The sequence below is a fragment of the Cervus canadensis genome, chromosome 32 (genome assembly GCF_019320065.1).
Source record: "Cervus canadensis isolate Bull #8, Minnesota chromosome 32, ASM1932006v1, whole genome shotgun sequence".
NCBI lineage: Eukaryota > Metazoa > Chordata > Mammalia > Artiodactyla > Cervidae > Cervus > Cervus canadensis.
The window spans coordinates 30,464,272-30,484,662 of record NC_057417.1 but is presented as its reverse complement, the minus strand read 5'-3'; the positions used below and the strand labels follow the sequence as shown (position 1 = coordinate 30,484,662).

Genomic DNA, 20,391 nt, shown 5'->3' with positions numbered 1-20,391 from the left:
TGCCCACCTGACCTCTTCCATCTCCCTGGTCAAAGAGGTCTGCAGATTTTTCGACATTGGAAACGACTCGCTGTGACAAGTACCTGACATCTATCCCTTCTGAGGTTCTCTTTTGCACTCCGGTGTCCTGCGAGTGGATCTCACCACCAACGGTACTTTGACACCCTCATGTCTCTTTCCCTTGTCAGCCAGAGTTCCTGAAGCTGGTTGAGATTTCCCATAATCTCCTGAGGGTCACTGAGCTCCTGGTGTTCATCCTGGGGTGGCATCCTGTTTCCACAATTCCACCAGCATCAGAATAATAGTTTTTCCTTCCAACCCAACGGGTCTCAGCTCTTCTGTGTTTCTCTGCCTTCGTTTTTAGCTTCCCCAAGGGGTGAAGAAATGGAAGACCAGAGTCCATGCCCGAGGCTCGGAAGAGGAGCTGCTGCCCCGACTGGTCACCTCGGTAGCGTCATCTTTAAAAGGTGCCTGCAAGAAAGGGGCCAGCAGAAGGAGCAGGAGCTGAGGGGCCTCCTCTGGGTGAGAGGGTAACAGGCAGGAAGGCCAGGGGTCTCCAAATGGAGGAAAGAGGCTGTAAGTGCCAGACATTTTTATCTCTCTTAAATGGCAAGAAGAAACAAACCAGCGATCTGTTTTTCCTTCTCTATACAAATTTAAAAGGAGGTTTCTCTTAACATTCTGTGTTGCCATGACACCTGGTCTCACCTAAAGCTAACTACTCTCAAACTTTGAGTTAACCAATACATTCCTTTTTCGTATGGAAATCGAAATCACAGGGCAACATCACATCTATCTTTCTTAGCCAATATTAAATCATAATATTTCTTAAGCTATGTTAATGAACCCCAGACTCTATCTTCAAGTTGGTTCCGCCAAACGGCCTAACTTACTTACTCAGGTATTGTTCCCCTAATCTATGTAAACGGAACTATTTGTTGGTATTCTGCCCTTCTACAAGATTCAAGTCAATCGTTTTATGGCCTGGAATGAATTATCTGATGCCATTCTAAATTTTATGACATTCCTTTCATTTCATTAACAGACTGTGAGTGACTGTATAACATACAGCTAAAGACTAGGAGGGGGGTACTCTTTTGCCCCCTTCTGATGCCTATGTCAGAAGCTTTCTCTATACTTTAATAAAACTTTATTACACAAAAGCTCTGAGCGATCCAGCCTCGTCTCTGGCCCCGGATTGAATTCGTCTCCTCCGGAGGCCAAGAATCCCGCGTCTTATCGTTCAGCAACAACCTTTCATGGGCACCAAGATTGTGTGTCCAGCGCTGGCCCTGGCGACCAAGGCTTTAGACCCACCCTACACCCCACGTCCGCCCGGCCAATTCCCGCTGAGGCTCGGGACGTGTCACAATGGGGCGTGGTGCCTGTCCCCGTCCCCACCCCCACCTGACTCCCCAGGGGAAGCCACCCCGAAGCAGTGCCGCGGGCCCCCCCGCCGCGGAGGGTCTCTCCCTTCCGTCACCCCACCTACTCTCTGCTCAGGTGAGTCAGTATACGTCCCACAGTTCGTTGGTGAATTTCTTGGAGCTCAGAGACGGTGGTTTGTTCCAGGATCACACCGCCAGCTGGAAATGAAAAGCCCGCTGAACCCAGGACCGCCCAGCAAAGGTCTTACAAGCCCAGCAGAAAGCTGCTTCCGGACAGGTAGTCGTTGGGCGGGGCCACGGAAGCCCCGCCCCAGAAAGCTCCGCCCCGCACTTGGTACCCTTGGTGATGGTAAAGGAGCCTCAAGATGCCCCTTCTTCTTTTTCTTTTTTTTTTACATTTTGCATATTGGTATTTAAGGAAGACAGTCTAACTAGGAATTAGAAGTTTAACTCCGCCAGCAAGCGTGCTGGCGTTCTCCTTGGCGGCTTCTCCGCGGTCTTCGTACTTCTGTCAGCATTTCAAGACCAGCCGGTGCCGAGGCCACGTTGCCGCCAAACCTACTCCCTACTGTCCACACCGGCCTCTCCGGCCCACAGGTGACAGTCTCCTCCTGTCCCGCCTGGCGCCCCCGGGATGGGGATAGGAAAGCGGGACGTGGGAGGGGCATCCACCCCGCCCCCAACCCGTTACCCGTCCCGGGTAACAGAGGCTAGGGTGAGAGCCAGTGTATATTTGGGCACTGAACACCAATAAATGAATGTTTCTCTAGTAACATTATCTCCCTGAAACTCTGACATCTGTAACCAACCTGCTCTGTGTTCATCTGGCTTCTATTCCCCCTTCTTTCACGTGATGTGCTCAGTCGCCCTCCCCATGGACTGGGTAGCCCGCCAGGCTCCTCTGCACGTGTAATTTACCACTAGTGCCACAAATCTCACTGGGCGAGAGAGGAGCCGTCCTCTCACCACCCAGAAGTGAAATAAAATTATCCATAGTATCCTTGTTTAATGCATTATGGGAGAGCGTCTGTGCCCTCTTCTCTTGCTAGAAAAGACAAATCTGAAATAAAAGACTTAAGATGCCTCCCTTGTGGTTCAGCTGGTAAAGAATCCGCCTGCAATGCGGGAGACCTGGGTTCGATCTCTGGGTAGGGAAGATCCCCTGGAGAAGGGAAAGGCTACCCACTGCAGTATTCTGGCCTGGAGAATTCAGTCCATGGAGTTGCAAAGAGCGACTTTCACTTTTTACTTCAGTCTCGCTATATATACTTCTATGGTTCAGTGATAAAGAATCCACCTGCCAATGCAGGAGACACAAGAGACATGGGTTCGATCCCCGGGTTGGGAAGATCCCCTGGAAAAGGAGATGGCAACCAGCTCCAGTATTCTTCCCTGGAAAATCCCATGGACCTAGGAGCCAGTCTCACTGTGAAAGGGATTTGCTCCGTTGGTTATGTGGTTACATCTTTCTTTCCGGCATCTTCAAATTCTATCTTTTCAATTAACCCTGTCTTCAGCGTGCGAACATACGGTGATCTATCACCTTAAACAGTCTATGCCACTTTGCCCTCTTCAAAACTGCTATTTCTCTGGGTTACTTCGGAGTTATTAAACTTCTAATTTTTAATGTTTTTAATGGAAGTATAATTGATTTAGAATATTTCAGGTTGCAGCAAAGTGGTTCAGATATATATACATCCATGGCTCAGTGGTAGAGAGTCCTCCTGCCAATGTAGGAGACACAAGAGACACGGGTTCAATCCCTGGGTCAGGAAGATCCCCTGGAGAAGGAAATGGCAACCCGCTCCAGGATTCTTGCCTGGGAAATGCCATGGACAGAGGAGACTGGTGGGCTACAGTCCATAGGGTCGCAGACAGTCGGACGTGACTGAGCATGCATTCTCTTTCAGATTCTTTTCCATTAAAGAATATTGCAAGATATAGCACAGCTATAGAGTAGGTCCTTGTTATTTATCTCTTTTATATAGTGTGTATGTTTTAATCCCAAACTCCTAATTTACCCCGTCTCCCATGTGTGAATATGCTATTTTTTTAAGCAAAAAAAAAAAATAAATAAATAAATAAAATAAAAATAAATTCTAAGCCCCTTTTTGTTAAAGGGCACTTGTGTTCCTCCCTAGGTGTGATAGACGCCGCCCCACCCCCGCCCCGGCAACATGCAAATCCCCGTGGCGTTCCGCCTGCAGAAGGACTGGGAAAAAAGAAAGCACCCGGAGCGCCAATCACCCAACCCCGCCTTCCCTTACAGCCGAACTTCTCATTTTCCAATCTCTTCCCAAACATCTCTCCCTCAAAAAAAAAAAAAAACCTCTGTAGGGAGAGTGGGTTTCCCGAAATGACGGGGGTCGAATATTCCTTGAGCCCTAAGCTCCTGACCCTGCTTCATTTACATCTCACTTTGAATAGACTCATCATAAAAGGGACAAAGAGCGTATAGTCAGTCCTAAACGGTCGTGAGAACAGTAAAAGAAAACAAACAAAAGCATAACAGAGCTGACACCCGACAACCTCTGAAATTGTCCCCCTAAGGCATTACGGGAAGAGCCGCCACCGAGACCTCGTGGCGCAACGGTAGCGCGTCTGACTCCAGATCAGAAGGTTGCGTGTTCAAATCACGTCGGGGTCAAGGCACTCTTTTCTCTTGCGCCAAGAGATAAATTCGGTAGTGAACCAAACAATTGTCTGTCCGCGGGCTCCCAGCAGAAGATTTTCTCCTATCTTTTCTTTAGTCCAGAGAGATTTCTTGTGAACCATTCAGCAATAGACAGGCTTTAACTGAAAGGGAAGAATGCCTTAAAAGGGAAGAAAAACCCAGGTGAGCCAAAATGTCAGTTGTGTGGTTCTTTCCCTTATCAGGACTAAGCTTCAGAGGGGACATCAGATGACTTCAGATGGGACAGTAAAACAGGGTGTGAGGAGACTTTGCTGATGAATTCACCCTGATGTGAATAGAGTTTTATTGGGTCCCCACACAGGTATGGTATAGTCTCCCTGGGTTGATATTTGTGTCACTTTGATGAAGTCAGGTTCTCTGCCCTCTCACCCCACCCCAACCACCACCACCCCACAAACTTCATGGTTTGAGCTTCCTCTGTCAAAAGCCCCCTGAACATTGTGGTTGAAGACAACATACTGTGAAGCTGATTAAAAAGTTATTATGGGCGGGAGGGGGGATCAGGATGGGAAATACATGTAAATCCATGGCTGATTCATGTCAATGTATGGCAAAAACCACTACAATATTGTAAAGTAATTAGCCTCCAACTAATAAAAATTAATGGGAAAAAAAGTTATTATGTTGATGATGGAGTTTTTGAACTCTATGGGAGTGGGAAAAAAATTACTCTGGAATTTACCATGCTGTTACTTAGATTTCATTTAAATACATATCTCCCAGAGGGTTATGATTCAATCAAGTTCTAGATACATGACCTGAGCAAGGAAAAACCCAAGTTAAAGGAAATGGAGATTGTTGTAGACTTACCAGGATTTAGCTTTCACTTAGTGAATTAATTAAGCCGGTCCCAATCTCCTTTCAGTTTGAAAGTCTGTCCATTTCTGAGCTTAATAAATGAATAAATACATAAACAGTGATTAGGGCTCTGTGCTGTCAGAGCTGAGGGTCCGGTTCTGTTAGGGGAAGCACACTGATTGAAACCGCCCACCCTGGCCAGGCACCATAGTAACTATTTGCATGAGTTGTTTTAGGACAGGAGGTCCTGGTAAGGAACAGGGAACTAATAAGCCTCCACCAATCAGAAGAGTTCGGGAAAGGTTAAAAGGAGACACCACCTGTCCAACCACCTCCCAGACTCATTCTCTCTGGCATCCATCTTGGCTGAACAAGGCGTGCACCACCAGGAAGGACTCTGAGTCAGAATGATTGGCTAAGGACAACCCGGAAACTAATCCCATCACCATAAAACCGAGACTGCAAGCCATGAGACAGAACAGTTCTCCTGGGTTCCCTTACCCCACTGCTCTCCACCCAGGCGCCCTTTCCCAATAAAATCTCTTACTTTGTCAGCACATGTGTCTCCTCGGACAATTCATTTCCGAGCGTTAGACAAGAGCCCAGTTTCGGGCCTTGGAAGGGGTCCCCTTTCCTGCAACAGTTCCATCCATGGTGAAAAAAAGTGTTAGTCGCTCAGTTGTGTCGGACGGTTTGTGACCCCTATGGAGCCCACCAGTTTCCTCTGTCCATGCAATTCTGCAGGCAAGAATACTGGAGTGGGATTCTCCAGGCAAGAATACTGGGGTGGGTACCATTCCCTTCTCCACGGGATGTTCCCCAGGGATTGAACCTGGGTCTCCTGCATTGCAGGCAGATTCTTTACCCTCTGAGCTCCGGGAAAGCCCTCAGTGATGGGGGAATTAAAGTGTCATAAGCCTTGCCGCTGGGCAGGAGGAGGAAGAAAAAAAAAAGAAGAAAACCCTGCCTACAAATTGTGGGTGGGTTTTTGCTTTTGAATGTATATTTACTTGGCTGCGTCACAGACACCTTAGTTTTTGAACGAGGGATCGAACTTGTGTCCCCTGCGTTGTAAGGCAAAACCCTTAGCCACTGGCCCACCAGAAGAGACTCCAGGATGTGGTCTTTAAAAGGGTAATAGTGAAATCTCAGGATTGAGGGTTTAAGAGTTACCTGGATGACAAAGTAATGTGTTTTATGTATTAGTCTGTTTCATATTTTATGTGCTAACTTCCTCACTACTCCGTCGCAGAATTCAATATTTGTTATCCATTGCGTCCAGAGGGTTTGAGATGTATTAATAGTACAGGGAAGCTTGGCGTGCTGCAGTCCATGCGGTGGCAAAGAGTCGGAAACGACTGAGCGACTGAATTAGGAACAAGCAAGGTGGAAAGGTGGAGAAACTAGTAGAGGTAGACAGAGTTAGGGGAAAGGAGCTCGGACAACAGGAGCCTCTCCTGCTGAAAGAACCTGCGGTCCCTGGACTTCTGAGGATCCGCCCATCCTCCGAGCAGCGCTGCTGGTCCGGCCCCTTCTCCCGGACCGAGGTTCCCATAGCGCCTAAGCCAGAGGAATGTGTGTGTCTGTGCGGGTGGGGGTGGGTGGGTTCCCACTGACACAGTAGCTGCCTAAGGATCAGCAGGCGCCAGGGGGAAGTTCCCGGAGGGCAACTCGTGGAAGGAAAGGCTGAGGTCACTTGTCCTCCCTTCCTCGCGCTTTAGATGGAGCCAGTCCTACTGCGAGGGCACGGAGGTGGTTTGGGGACCAGACCTGTGCTCCCCGCTCCTTAGGTCCGTGTTCCTGCAGGCCTCCACGCTACCTGCCTGGGGCCGGTCATGCTCGAGGTTTCCTCCATCCCTTCAGCACCTCCAGATGCCTGAAACTTACTGCTGCAGCACTGACCATGCGCCGGCTTCTGTGACGAGAAACGGGCGCTGCTGGGGGAGTCCGCTATCTACGCTGGTTGCTTCGCTTCTGAAGGTTTTCTCCTCTTCAGAGTGACTCTAAAAAGCGGTTATTGTCATTTATTTCCCAAGCATTTGCAAAATCATAACAGGATTACACTCACACCCACACACATCCACATAATGTTCTAGGATGTCCAAGCCCCTTTGGAGCTGTGGTGAAGAGAATAAAATAAATTGGGCTCTCAGGGAGCTCCCTGTCTCTTAATCAGTCTGAAGAGATTTTGACATGTGAGAAGTAAAACACAAAACAGAGACTGAAGAGATGATATGATCAGAATGGAGACCCTCTCCCTCCAAACCTTCATGTACTTGAGTCACACCTCTGAGGAAGAGTTTTTATTTTGCCCTAGTTTATAAAGAATGCAATTACTAGTTGTTGTTTTTAAGAGTAAAATATGTTTTTTAAAATAAATTTTGTCAAACACAGGACATTTTGATGAGAAAACTTAAAATGATTCAAATTCAAACATCTCAGAGAAAATCAAGGCTGTTGTGTGGATGGACAACTTCGCTGGGATTTTTCTGTCTCTACATCCTTACACATTGTAGGTTATAGTTCCGGCGAGGTAGAAAAGGAAAGACGACCTCAACAAAAAGAAGTAGGTTACCTTTATTCAGGCAAGGAGGGGCAACAGTCGGCCTAAGGACCAGGCTGAGCGCCAAGAGGGATCAGGGAGGTGTCATACTTATAGGGAGGTTTGTGGAAGCGATAAGGGAAACGTTAATCAGGCGGGATATTTTGAATATTCTTTTGTTGAGATGACATTGGTAGTTGGGCAGGGGGTGATAAGTCTTCTGGGCAGGTGTAGGGGGTGGAAGGTTTCTGGACAGGGGTTGATTAGTCCCAGATAGATGCAACCGGCCTGGAGCATCAGGGTGGAACTAAAATTCTGTTTTGTTTTCTCTGAAGTTAGATGATTCAGCAATGGGCCTTTGAAACTGTTGTCCTCTTTTCTAGGCCCAAAAGACTCCTTCACACATCTTATGAAAGTCTTCCTGTAAAACAATTTCCCCGGTTTTACCACACTATAGATTTAATGTGTTTCAAAATATCTCTGAACTGAGATATAATTCACTCTTTTAAAGCATATGGTCAGGACTTCCCTGGTGGTCCAGTGTTTCTGCTGGAAGAGATTCAGGTTAAATCCCTGGTCTGGAAATTAAGATCTTACATGCCCAGTTCAGTTCAGTAGCTCAGTCGTGTCCAACTCTTTGTGATCCCATGAACTGCAGAATGCCAGGCCTCCCTGTCCATCACCATCTCCCAGAGCTTGCTCAAACTCATGTCCATCAATTCGGTGATGCCATCCAATCATCTCATCCTCCGCCGACCCCTTCTCCTCCCGCCTTCAATCTTTCCCAGCATCAAGGTCTTTTCAAATGAGTCAGTTCTTCCCATCAGGTGGCTAAAGTATTGGAGTTTCAGCTTCTGCATCAGTCCTTCCAATGAATATTCAGGACTGATTTCTTTTTAGAATTGATTGGTTGGATCTGCTTGCAGTCCAAGGGACTCTTAAGAGTCTTCTCTAACACCATAGTTCAAAAGCATCAATTTTTTGGCGCTCAGCTTTCTCTATAGTCCAACTCTTACATCCACACGACTACTGGAAAAACCATAGCTTTGACTAGATGGATCTTTGTTGGCAAAGTAATGTCTCTGCTTTTTAGTATGCTGTCTAGGTTGGTCATAGTTTTTCTTCCAAGGAAAAGGGTGGGACAAAAAAGAAGTACAGAGAACTGCTTTGGGTATGTTCACAGACTTGTACAGCCTTCACCACAGTCAACTTCAGAACAATTTTTTTTTTAATATCACCAAAAACAACCCTTTACCCATTAGCACTCACCCTTCACTCCCTTGTGCCCCTGTCCCCTCCAGCCCTAGGCAACCACTAATCTACCTACTTTCTGTTTCCATAGATTTACCTATTCTGGATACTTTCTATAAATGAAATGAAACAATATGTTATCTTCTGTGTCTGGTTTCTCTCACAAGTTTTCATTTCATTAAGGAGTTTACATTTTACTTCAGGGCAGAAGGAGTTACTGAAGAGTTCTGAGAAGAGTGACAAAAATAGATTTAATTTTTAAATCATCTTGGCTGCTTTGAATAGCACGGATTGAGGAAAGGCAAGATTAGAGGCGGAGAGTGTTTAGGTGACTATGGCGATTTGGACTAGAATGCCAACTGAGATGCAATGGGTTTCTCTGGATTTCTGTGAAGAACTAGAGGTAGAGCCTCCAGTGTTCTTGACCCTGAGGGTATAAGTATCTTTTGTCTTGTTTGATCTTTGGTTCCAGGGAGTGGCCCTCCCCGTAGTGATGTTCCTAGGTCCGCACGATTCTCCCTGTTTGTTTCTTTCTCACATCTTTTTCTTGCTAACTCAGACTTCTTTCATCTATCAGAACGGCTTCTCTCTCACCCCTTCCAATGCTTTTAAAATCAGCCAGAATGCTTTCAACCAAATCAGCGTTAGCATTAGGTTTCCAGAATTGAGACTATCATAAGAAAGGAGAAATATAGCAAAAAGACTGTGTCATAGCGCCGCATCGCCCACCCCCGGCGAATAATCAGACGCTAAAATCGCTCAGAGCTTCTCAGTTTATTCAGAAAAGAGATCAGGTGATCTCCACTTCGAGGCCGACTGGGAAGGCCCGCAGTTCTCTCCCCTCGCTCTGCAGACGCCCCCAGGACAGACACCGCTGTCCCCGAGCCCTCTGGGAAGTGGAGTCCTTCCGCTGGGACCCCCGACCCGGCGCGGTCGTCTCCAAGTGCGCAGATGCGACTCCAGACAGAGCCTCGGGCTCGAGCCTTTTGTCTCCCCGCAGCTCGGTGGGTCCAGAAGGCGACGGTGTCCGCCTCCCCCGCCCCTCCCAGAGCGCAGCCCGGAGGGGATCCAGCCCTGGAGCCGGAACCAGGTCCGCAACGAGTCCGTGGGTAACAGAAAGCGGGTCAGAGGCGCGAGTCTCCGCGACCCGCCCGTCAAGCGCGCCGCTCTAACGCCACCTGCGGCAGCGCGGGCCAGGCTCTCAGGTTCCGGCCTCAGCGGGAAAAGGGCTAGGCCTTGCCTGCCTCCCGGCCCCATCCCCCGGGCGCTCCGCCGGGTATTTCCGGCCGGGTAGCGAGCCGGCTACCCTTGTCCTGAGCGAAGGGGCGCCCCGGAAGCGAGGTTGCCGCTACGTACTCTGGGAAATGGAGTCCGGGAGCCTGAAGGGCGCGTGGCCGACGGGGGAGTTGGGGAAGGGGAGAGTGGGGGTTGGAGGGCTCGGCTTCCGAGGTTCGGAGAGCGAGAGCGCCTCCCGCTGGTGTTGGCTTTAGGTCCTGTCACTGCACTGAAACACTACAGGTTCTGAACTTTGGGGACAGAAAGAAAAGAATGGAGTCCATGTCGTACTCATTTCCCCTCTGTGCTTGCGCAATTAGAGTTTGGTGGTTTAGTCATTAAATCGTGTCCGACTCTTGTGACCCCCATGGACCGTGGACTGTAGCCCACCAGGCTCCTCTGTCCTTGGGATTTCCCAGGCAAGAATACTGGAGTAGGTTGCCATTTCCTTCTCCCAGGGATCGAACCCGAGTATTGCAAGCCAACTCTTTAACAACTGAGCCACCGGGGGTGAGGGATGGGGGGAGGGGGGGAGGGTGTCTGGATTAGAGTTTTGGGGGCTGCCTATATTTGGGGTCCAGGGTAAGGGGTTCGACTGTGAACGTGCAAGGGGTATCCCGGCCTGTTTATTTTCAGGGTCTTAAAGAGCGAGCGAAGAATCAGGTGTTTAAGGACCCCATCTATCAGTTGCCCTGTGTTTTGTGAGTAGGAAGGATGGAGTAACTGTGGGAGCCCTACTTTTAGTTATTGCGACGTTAATCACAGGCCAGCTTATAGCCATTTCTGTGCTTCAGGGTCTTAGGAGAATTTGTGGATCGTACAGAACCAGTGTGTGACTAGGGCTCACGGTCACTGCCCTGGCGCTCTCCTGCTTTCGCCTCGGTGTAGAATGTAGTGACTGACCTGGGGACTCCAGAGGAGGGTCTTCCAGCTGGGAAATTTAATCTCGGCTAAATTATGAAGGTTCAACCTAAAACAGAGTTACTATTGAGGCCCTAGGACTTAAATGTGTAGGAATAAGCCTCCTAGGAGAAGAGGTAGAGGGAGACGCCCCAGGGAGTAGTAATCAATTTCAGAGCGGGGCAAGGCTAACCCCAAAATCTCTCCCTGAAGCTTCAGAGTAGAGCTGAATGATTTATACAAAGAAGTGGATTATATATTGCTGAAGAGTCCATGTTTATCTCGTCTGAAACAGTGAATTAGGAGGAAGTCCTAGCAATAACAAGAGGACAAGGAAAAGCTGATCATGGATTATCTGACCATTGAAGTTGAGGAAAATGGTAAGAATTACACAAATAAACATGGAGTTGAAAGTGGGGACAAATGGAGGAAATACCCTCGATAAGAATGAAAAGGTTAGGTGCCCCTGCATGGTGGGAAAGGGAAACAGACACATGTCAGGAGAAGAGCCCAAAGTAGAGAAACTGTAATCCACCAAGTTTGGAAATCACTAAGTAGACTCCTTGTCATACATTCCCCTCTCTCATCTTCCTCTTTCAGCGCTTCTGTGGTCATACACATTCCCTCTGAGGCCGTGGAAGGGATACTATTCCATAGTGCTTGCTTTTGTGGTAAAGAACAGGTCACACTTTTCCACTCCCATAGGAGTGTACCAAAGTATTGACATACTATGTGTGCATTTGACTTTTTGGTCAAAGTGCTCTTGTGTTATTATCTTCCTCTATCCTTATCTGATCTTGAGTTAAGTAGAGTAGGTCTTGTGTATATAATTCCTCTGGCTTGTGATAGCTTTTGTCCTTGTGAATTTGTAAGTGGGAAGATAGAGTTTACCCGCTTCATGGCTTTACTTCTGCTCCTTCCAGCTGTGACTACAGAAGATGCTTCTTTGTCCCCAGAACAGAGCACAGAAGGAATGGAGCCTCCTGGAGAGCCTCTTCCTGTTGAGTTCCAGGTGAGTTTGTGTTCCATTTCCCTCCTGTGAAATCTCAGCCTGCTGTTCAGAGTGTGTCCTCATTTCTTTCTTTCATCTCACTTCAGAGGTTCATGGAAATCTCATCTGGAGAACTGAACCAAAGTAATTTTTCCTTGGAGACTTGAAGCTCTGTGGGGAGCTCAGGCTGGAGCTTTAAATTTGGGAGGAATCTGTATGAATGATATTTCACACTATGAAGCTGTAATCACTAAGGAAATAAATGTAGGTAGAAAAGAGATGAGATCTTATTACTGTAACTTCTAACACTTTGAGGTCAGGGAGATGAAGAGGAAGAAGCAAAGGAGACTGAGAGGATGTGGCCAGTGAGGCAGGGAGGGGAGGCCAAAAGTGTGGCATTCTGGTAGCTTTACAGACTCACAGATGTAAAATTAGTGGTTACCAGCTGTGGGGGTGGGGAGATACACGGTTGGGGAGTGGGAGGTATGAACTATTGGGTGTAAAAGAGGCTCAAGAATGTGTCATGCAGGGACTTCACTGGTGGTCCAGTGGTTGAGGATCTGCCTTATCATGCAGAGGATGTGAGTTCAATCCCTAGTCCAGGAACTGAGATCTTGTGTACCTCAAGTAAAACCCGCAACTAAGACCTGACACAGCCTAATGAGTATTTTCGAAAAGAGAATGTGTTGTGCAACAGGGGGAGTATAACCAATATTTTCTAATAACTATAAATGGAAAGTAACCTGTAAAACTTGTATAAAAAATAAATTTAAAAAAGAGTCTAACTTTGATGTCAGACTGCCTGGGTCCAAATCTCAGATCTGTTCTTACATCTGTAGATAATGTTAATCATGGTACTTACCTAATATAGTTATTACAAGAGGTTGTTCAAAGGACTTAATACATAGAAAAAAATGATAAATGTTAGCTACTATTACTGTTTTCCCTAACTCTGACTAATGCTTAGAAAATTTAGAATATTCCATTAAAATGGTTAAAATAAAGGTTTAACCTTCAGATTAAAAAGAACTTCCTATTCCAGATTGTTCTCTTCCCTCAAGGATCACCAAGTCCTATAAGAATGTACTTATTCTTCCAGGAATTGACCACAGTCAAGGATGAGGAAATGGACTTTACCTGTGTGGAGGAGGAACAGATAAATTCTGCCCGAAGGTACATGGGCATGGATATGAAGGTGGAGAATTGTGGGAACCTGGTATTTTGGGGTAAGGAAGTTATATTTCAATGCATACTGCTTACTGTGACATAAACTTCCACTGTGACTAATGACATCTAAATGCCATAGTTTTGCTTATGATCCAGAGAGCTCTGATCCTGTAGGGGATCCCTGATCACTTTGAGCTCAGAATTGGGCTTATTTTCTCTCCGGGAATGTAAAAGTTCACCATCTGTGGAACTGAAAAAGGAGAGCTCCTTTACATATATATATATTTAATTTCGTTTATTTATTATTTTTATTTTTCTGGCTGTGGTGTGTCTTTGTTGCTGCTTGGGCTTTCTCTAGTTTCAGAGAGCAAGGTCTACCTTCTACTTGTGGTGCGTGGGCTTCTCATTGCAGTGGCTTCTCTCACTGTGGAGCATGGGCTCTAGGGTGTGCGGGCTTTACTAGTTGCGGCCCACAAGCTTAGCTGCCCTGCAGCATGTGGAATCTTCCTGGAGCAGGGATCAAACCCATGTCCCCTGCCTTGGCAGGTGGATTCTTAACCACTAGACCAGCGGGAAGTCTTGGATGATGTCTTTAAAGGAGACAGTGGGAAGGGGCAGGGACCAAAGAGGGGAGCCTAAGACAGAACACTGAGAAGCATCAACATTTCAGAAGAAGAAACAGCAGGAAAACTTCCAAATAAGTAGGGATCAGGAGAAAAACCCTGGAGAGCTTAGCAATACAGAAGTCAAGAGAGAATGTATGTTAATTCTATCTCAATAAAGATGGGGAGAAAAGCACCAGGAAAATGTTGTAAAGAGGAGCACATGGTGTCAAGTGCCGTTGAGGAGCCCGGGTGATCTACAGATGAAAAGGATCCACTGGATTTAGGTGACATATAAATGGTTAGTGACTTCAGTGAGACCAATTCCAACTGAGTGGTGGGGGGAGAAGCCAGACTGTGGTGAGTCAGGAGCAGGTGTGTGAGGAGATGATGTCCAAAATCTGATAAATTTGACTTTGGCAATAAAAGAAGGAAGAAAGAAAGGTGAGAGAGAGAGAGGGAAACAAGGAAGGGAGGGAGGGGGCAGTGGTTAGTGGAGACACAAAATCATAGGGTAAGCATACGCTAAACAAACAAAAAAATCTGCTTTTAAAAAAGGACTAAAGATAATGATTTTAAAAATCAAATATGGTTGTCTCTAATATATGTCTTCATGTAAGTGATTTTTTTGTTCAATACTTTTTCAAAACTGCCCAGTCTCGACCTGTGTTTTCATCCCTCCACCCCACCCACTTCCTCAGTTATTTTGTTGACACTTATTTTCATCCTGCCTGCTTATCTTCTTCCCTGGCTAGTCTGTTCAGTTTTCCATTCTTTCAGGTGTAGCATCATCATTGTCTGACCTTGTATTGTGCTTCATCTTCATCATTTTCCCATCTCTGTTATTCACTGAAACTTTGTCACCTGTCATTGCCATGAGGCTTTTTCTGAGAACATTCAAGCAAACATTTTTAAAGGACATCAATTTAATTTTCTTTAACTTCTTTCCACCTCAGCAGTTTTCTTTCTCTCCACACAGAGAACACAAATATTTGTACTCTTTATTTATTTCAGATTCTGAATCTACACCTGAAACTAAAGTGTCCCTTTCAATGCAGGAAGTTTCTGAAGGAATATCATCAGAAAGGGAGCTGATGATAGAAAGACTTATAAAGGATGATTCCTGGGACTCCGGATGGATAAAAACCTGGGAATATGGAGGCATGTTAGAAAGGCAGCAAGGAAATCAGAAGAAAGATTTAAGGCAAGTCATAATTAAGCACAAGAGAAACCCTATCGAGGATTGTACTGAAATAGGGGAAAGTTCAAACCCAATTAAACATCAGAACATTTACTCAGTGAAAAAGCCTTGGAAGTGCAGTGAGTGTGGCAAGTCCTTCAGCTACTACTCAGCTTTTATCCTACATCAGAGGATTCACACAGGAGAGAAGCCCTATGTATGTACTGAATGTGGAAAGGCCTTCACCCGGAGCTCATCCCTTATCCAGCATCAGAGAATCCATACTGGAGAGAAACCCTATGAGTGTAATGAATGTGGGAAAGCTTTCAGTCACCGTTCAGCCCTTATTCAACATCATATCATTCATACTGGAGAAAAGCCCTATGAGTGCAATGAATGTGGAAAGGCCTTCAACCAAAGCACGTACCTCATCCAGCACCATAGAATACACACTGGAGAGAAACCCTATAAATGTAAAGACTGTGGGAAAGCTTTCAATGACACCTCCTCCCTTATTAAACATCAAAGGGTCCATACTGGAGAAAAGCCCTATGGGTGTAAAGAGTGTGGGAAGGCCTTTAGTGACAGGTCAGGCCTTACTCAACATCAGAGAACTCATACAGGGGAGAAGCCCTATGAATGTAGTGAATGTGGGAAGGCTTTCAGTTACTGTTCAGCTCTTATTCAACATCAAGGAACCCACACTGGGGAGAAACCTTACAAATGTCATGAATGTGGGAAAGCCTTCAGTGACCGCTCAGCTCTCATAAGACATCAGAGAATTCATACTGGAGAGAAACCTTACAAGTGTAAAGAATGTGAGAAAGCCTTCAGCCAGAGCTCATCCCTGACGAAGCATCTAAGAACTCACACTGGAGAGAAACCATATAAATGCAATGATTGTGACAAAGCCTTTAGCCAGAGTTCTTCTCTTATTCAACACCAGAAAATTCATGCAGGAGAAAAATGCTACAAATATAAGAAATGTGAGAAAACTTTCAGTATATGTTCAGCCTTTCATCAACATGGAGAAATTCATGAGGAATATAAGGCAGTGAATTGATGAAATAATTATGCACTATCTCCTGATTGTACAGACCTCCAAATATTGGTCTTCCCAAGTGGCACTAGTGGTAAAGAACCTGCCTGCCAATGCAGGAGACATAAGAGATGGGGGTTCGATCCTTGGATGGGGAAAATCCCCTAGAGGAGGGCATGGCAATCCACTCCAGTATTCTTGCCTGGAGAATCCCTTGGACAGAAAAATCTGTTGGGCTACAGTCCAAAGGGTCACTAAGAGTCAGACATGACTGAAGTGACTTAGCATACATGCATAAGATGGACCTAGAGATTATCATACTAAATTAAGTAAGTCAATGGAGAAGGAAATGGCAACCCACTCCAGTGTTCTTGCCTGGAGAATCCCAGGGACGGCGGAGCCTGGTGGGCTACCATTTATGGGGCCGCACAGAGTCGGACACGATTGAAGTGACTTAGCAGCAGCAAGTAAGTCAAACAGAGAAAGACAAATATGACTTATATGTGGAATCTAAAAAATGATACCAATAAACTTATTTACAAAACAAACAGACTCACAGACATAGAAAACAAACTTCTTCTTTTTTTTTTTTTTTTCAAACTTCTTCTTACCAAAGGGAAAAGGTCCGGGAGTGGGATAAGTTAGGAATTTGGAAATAACATATCTAAACTACTATATATATAATGGGTAAACAAAAAGGACCTACTGTGTCACACAGAGAGCTATGCTCAATATTTTATAATGACCTATAACAGAAAAGAATCTGAAAAAGAATTTATATATATATATATATATATATAACCAAGTCACTTTGCTGCCTACCAGAAACTAACACATTATAAATTGACTATACTTCAATAAAAATAAGTAAGTTAATTAAAAAAAATTCTTAGGTTAATCAGTGTGCAACCAAGATGAAAAGTACCACTGATTGAGATTCTTTCTGCACAAGGATCAACTCAATGAGATAGGAGGGTTACAGGCAGCCAAAAGGATATTAACAATGTCCATTAGCTCGCAAGAGCTCTTCGTGTCCTTGTTTCTGCTTTATCTTTCTCCTGCTAGTAACATCATCTTTCTAAATTAATTAATTAGACTGCACTGGGTCTTAGCTGCTGCGCATAGTGTATTCACTGAGACGTGTGGGATCTTTCATCACAGCGCACAGAATCTATTGTGGCACATGGGCTTAGTTGCCCCAAGGCAGGTAGGATCTTAATTCTATGGCCAGGAATCTAACCCCTGCCTCCTGCAGTGGAAGTGCAGGGCCCTAACTATTGGACCACCAGGAAATTCTCTGTAGGCTGGTCAATGATGGCCATTCTGACTGATGTGAGGTAGTACCTCATTGTAGTGTTGGCTTAAATGTTTCTGCAACTAACAGTGTTGAGCATCTTTTCATGTGCCTGTTGGCCATTTGGATGTCTTCCTTGGAGAACTGTCTATTTAGATCATCTGCCCATTTGTTTGATTGGATTGACTGGTATTTTGTTATTGAGTTGTTTGAACTGTTTGTATATTTTGCAAAGTAAGCCCTTAGTTGCATAATTTGCAAAAACTATATAGTAGTCTTTTCATTTTCCTTATAGTTTGCTTTGCTAAAGCTTGTAAGTTTGATTAGGTGTCATTTGGGAGACTGAGTTAAGAAAACATTGGTTTGATTTATGTAAAAGATACTTTAAATACAGAAAATTCAAAAGATGAAAAAGGATATACAATGAAAACACTAATCATAAAAAGCTGGAATGGATATATTAATATCAGATAAAACAATTTAAGAACAGGGATATTATCTTAGATATAGAAGGATTTTATGATGATGAAAGGATCAATTCACCAAGGTGAGTAATTGTTTAATGTGTAATTAGGTCACAATTATGAATGCAATTTTAGTGTTACACATAAAATTTAGAATTCTGGGTTATTAATATGTGCTTAATATCACACCCTCCAAAGTCACAAAGTAAAGACTGACAGAACTAAATAAAAATAGAAAGGTGGGCAATTTTATAATTGGAAATTTTAACACTCCATTCTCAGAAGTTGATAGAACAACTAGACAAAATATTAAAGACATAGAATATCTGAACCACATTGTCTACAATCTTGAATTGATTGACATATATAAAATATAGAATATACAACAACTTCAGAATGCATACTACTTAAAAAAATGTATTTGGCTGCATCAGGTCTTAGTTGTGGCTTGCAGGATCTTTTGATGTGGCACCCATCAGAGCTAAGTTGCTCGGAGGCATGTGGTATATCTTAGTTCCCTGACCAGATTCCACTGATCTGCTAGAGTGGCTCACAGAACTCAGAAATAACAGTTTAGAGACTTCCCTGATGGTCCAGTGGCTAAGACCTCCAGCTCCCAGTTCAGGGGACCTGGGTTCAATCCCTGGTCAGGGAACTAGATCCCGCCTGCTGCAACTAAGATCTGACAGCAGCCAAAGAAATAAATATTGAGAAAAACAGTTTACTTACTACTGTTTCATTGTAAAAGGATAGAACTCAGGATCAGCCAGAGGGAAGAGATGCTCAGGATGCAGGGGGCAGGGCAGTAGCGCTTCCAACCCTCTCCGGGCACGCCCCCAGCACCTCCACCAGTTCAGCAACCAGTGTCTGCATTTTTATGGGGGTTCGTTGCATAGGTGTTATGGGCCGAGTCATTGCCCTCTGGGGACTGATTGCACCCCAGCCTGTCCCCTCCCCTCAGGTGCTAGGGGTGAAGGTTCTAACTTGCTCACATGCCTTGGCCCTGGCAACTAGCTGTATCCTGAGGAGTTTTCCTCATTAACATAAAACTCAGATGTTGAGGGATTTATCATGATAACAAGACGCTTCTCTCACCTGTGTGGCTGTGCAGCTACTTCAGAAACCGAGGAGGACTTCCCTGATGGCTGGTGGCACAGTGGATAAGGATCCTCCTGTCAATGCATAGGACACAGATTCGATCCCTGGTCCAGGAAGATCCCACATGCTGTGAAGCAACTAATCCCGTGTACCACAACTACGGAGCCTGCACACCTAGAGCCTATGCTCCGCAACTAGAGAAGCCATTGCAATGAGAAGTCTGCACACCACAACAAAGAGTAACCGTTGCCTCAGAGAAAGCCCACGTGCAGCAATGAAGAGCCAACACAGCCAAAAATAAATAAAAAACCAAAGAGAAGCCCAAGGATTAAAAGATGCTCCTCTGCACTTATTCCCTAAGAAATTCCAAGCACTTTAGGAACTCTGTCAGAAACAGGCAGGAAGACCAAATATATATTTCTTATTTAAATCACAATATCACAATGGGGAAAAGGAAAAAGACTCATTTGCTTAAGACCCTGGAGGAGATGAGAATGACTTCAGGGCCCAGGGGGAGAGGAAAGGAGGGGTGAGGACCACACAGGGAAGGTCTCTGGACATTTATCCACAGCCTCTCCTGTTGGGCTGCCTCCCCTGAGGCCCCGGCTCCAGTCTTGCTCCTCCAACAACTTTCTGGATCCCAGTGACCCCTCCCTTCCTCCCCCTTCAGGCCTGGCAGGTAGTGGTGCCCATGACAGCCAGCCTGGCAGCTTCTGCCTGCCTGGTGAGTCCCAGTAGCCTGTCCATCCCTGCGGGAGCAGCCCGCACACTGCCTCATTCTCAGTGTCCCCATGGGAGGGCGCCGTCTCTTTCATATGAGAACTGGGCAGAAGAACCGCGTGATGAGGAAGGTGGGAGCGCACACAGCAGGGTCGGCAAGCTCACCTGGACCCGGGAGCGGTTTTATGGGGTCACAGCCACACCCGTCCACTCTCCTGTTGTCTGTGCTGCCAGAGTAGAGTTGAGGGAACACAGCAGAGACCAAACGGCCAGAGAAGCCTCACACACTGACCATGTGTCCTTCCAGAGAGAACATGGGTGACTCTAGCATGGAAGAAAGAACACGCGTGACCTGAGGGTTGGAGACGAGTTGAGCTCCGAGTCTGCTGATGAACTGGATGAGCCTCGGCTGTAGGACAGGAATAATACTGCGGCCCGCAGAGCCGTGGTAGGAGCTGCAGCTGTAATGAGTCTCTGTTCCCAGGGGTTGCTGTCCTTTGAGGACGTGGCTCTGTACTTCACCAGGCAAGAGTGGGACACGTCGGACTGGGCTCAGAAGGCCCTCTATAGGGCCGTGATTCTTGACAACTACAGACACGTCATCTTCTTGGGTATTGAGCCAGCTTGAAGGTGAGGGGGATGGGTTTAGGGAGGGCTCATGAGTGTACATGGCATTTATTACAAGTGTGTTATTTCCTTAAAAATGATATGAAGCAAATATGTCCTACTCAAGAATTGATTCATCTGTGTGGGGTATTTGTGAACGTTCTTTAAAATTGTTCTATTCTACGCTGGCCTGTATGTTGGCAATATTTCACAATAAACTGGTCCATGTGTTTTGGCAGAATATCACAGTTCAAAAGTATATAAATAGGGACTTCCCTGGTGGTCCAGCAGTTATGTCTTCACCTTCCAATGCAGGGGTTGTGGGTTTGATCTCTGGTCAGGGCACTGAGATACCACATTTCTAAAGAAGTAAATAAATTC

General features: G+C 45.7%; 1 protein-coding gene and 1 non-coding gene across 5 annotated transcripts; both read left to right on the top strand.

Moving 5' to 3' along the window:
* The first annotated feature begins 3,963 nt into the window (after positions 1 to 3,963).
* On the top strand, positions 3,964 to 4,035 carry TRNAW-CCA. Its single transcript has one exon. It is a non-coding gene; the product is annotated as a tRNA-Trp (tRNA).
* Positions 4,036 to 10,923: 6,888 nt separating this feature from the next.
* On the top strand, positions 10,924 to 16,011 carry LOC122432821 (zinc finger protein 501-like). Of its 4 annotated transcripts, none has more exons than XM_043455041.1 (4): positions 10,924 to 11,229; positions 11,773 to 11,861; positions 12,940 to 13,066; positions 14,624 to 16,011. In XM_043455041.1, the coding sequence occupies exons 1-4, from the start codon at positions 11,196 to 11,198 to the stop codon at positions 15,850 to 15,852; spliced, it is 1,479 nt and encodes a 492-aa protein (XP_043310976.1). In that variant the 5' UTR covers positions 10,924 to 11,195; the 3' UTR covers positions 15,853 to 16,011. The 4 variants fall into 4 exon arrangements, with proteins under 4 accessions (XP_043310976.1, XP_043310979.1, XP_043310977.1 ...); XM_043455044.1 differs by having other exon boundaries at positions 14,668 to 14,770; XM_043455042.1 differs by lacking the exon at positions 10,924 to 11,229 and adding an exon at positions 11,948 to 12,104 and having other exon boundaries at positions 11,794 to 11,861.
* Positions 16,012 to 20,391: the final 4,380 nt, after the last annotated feature.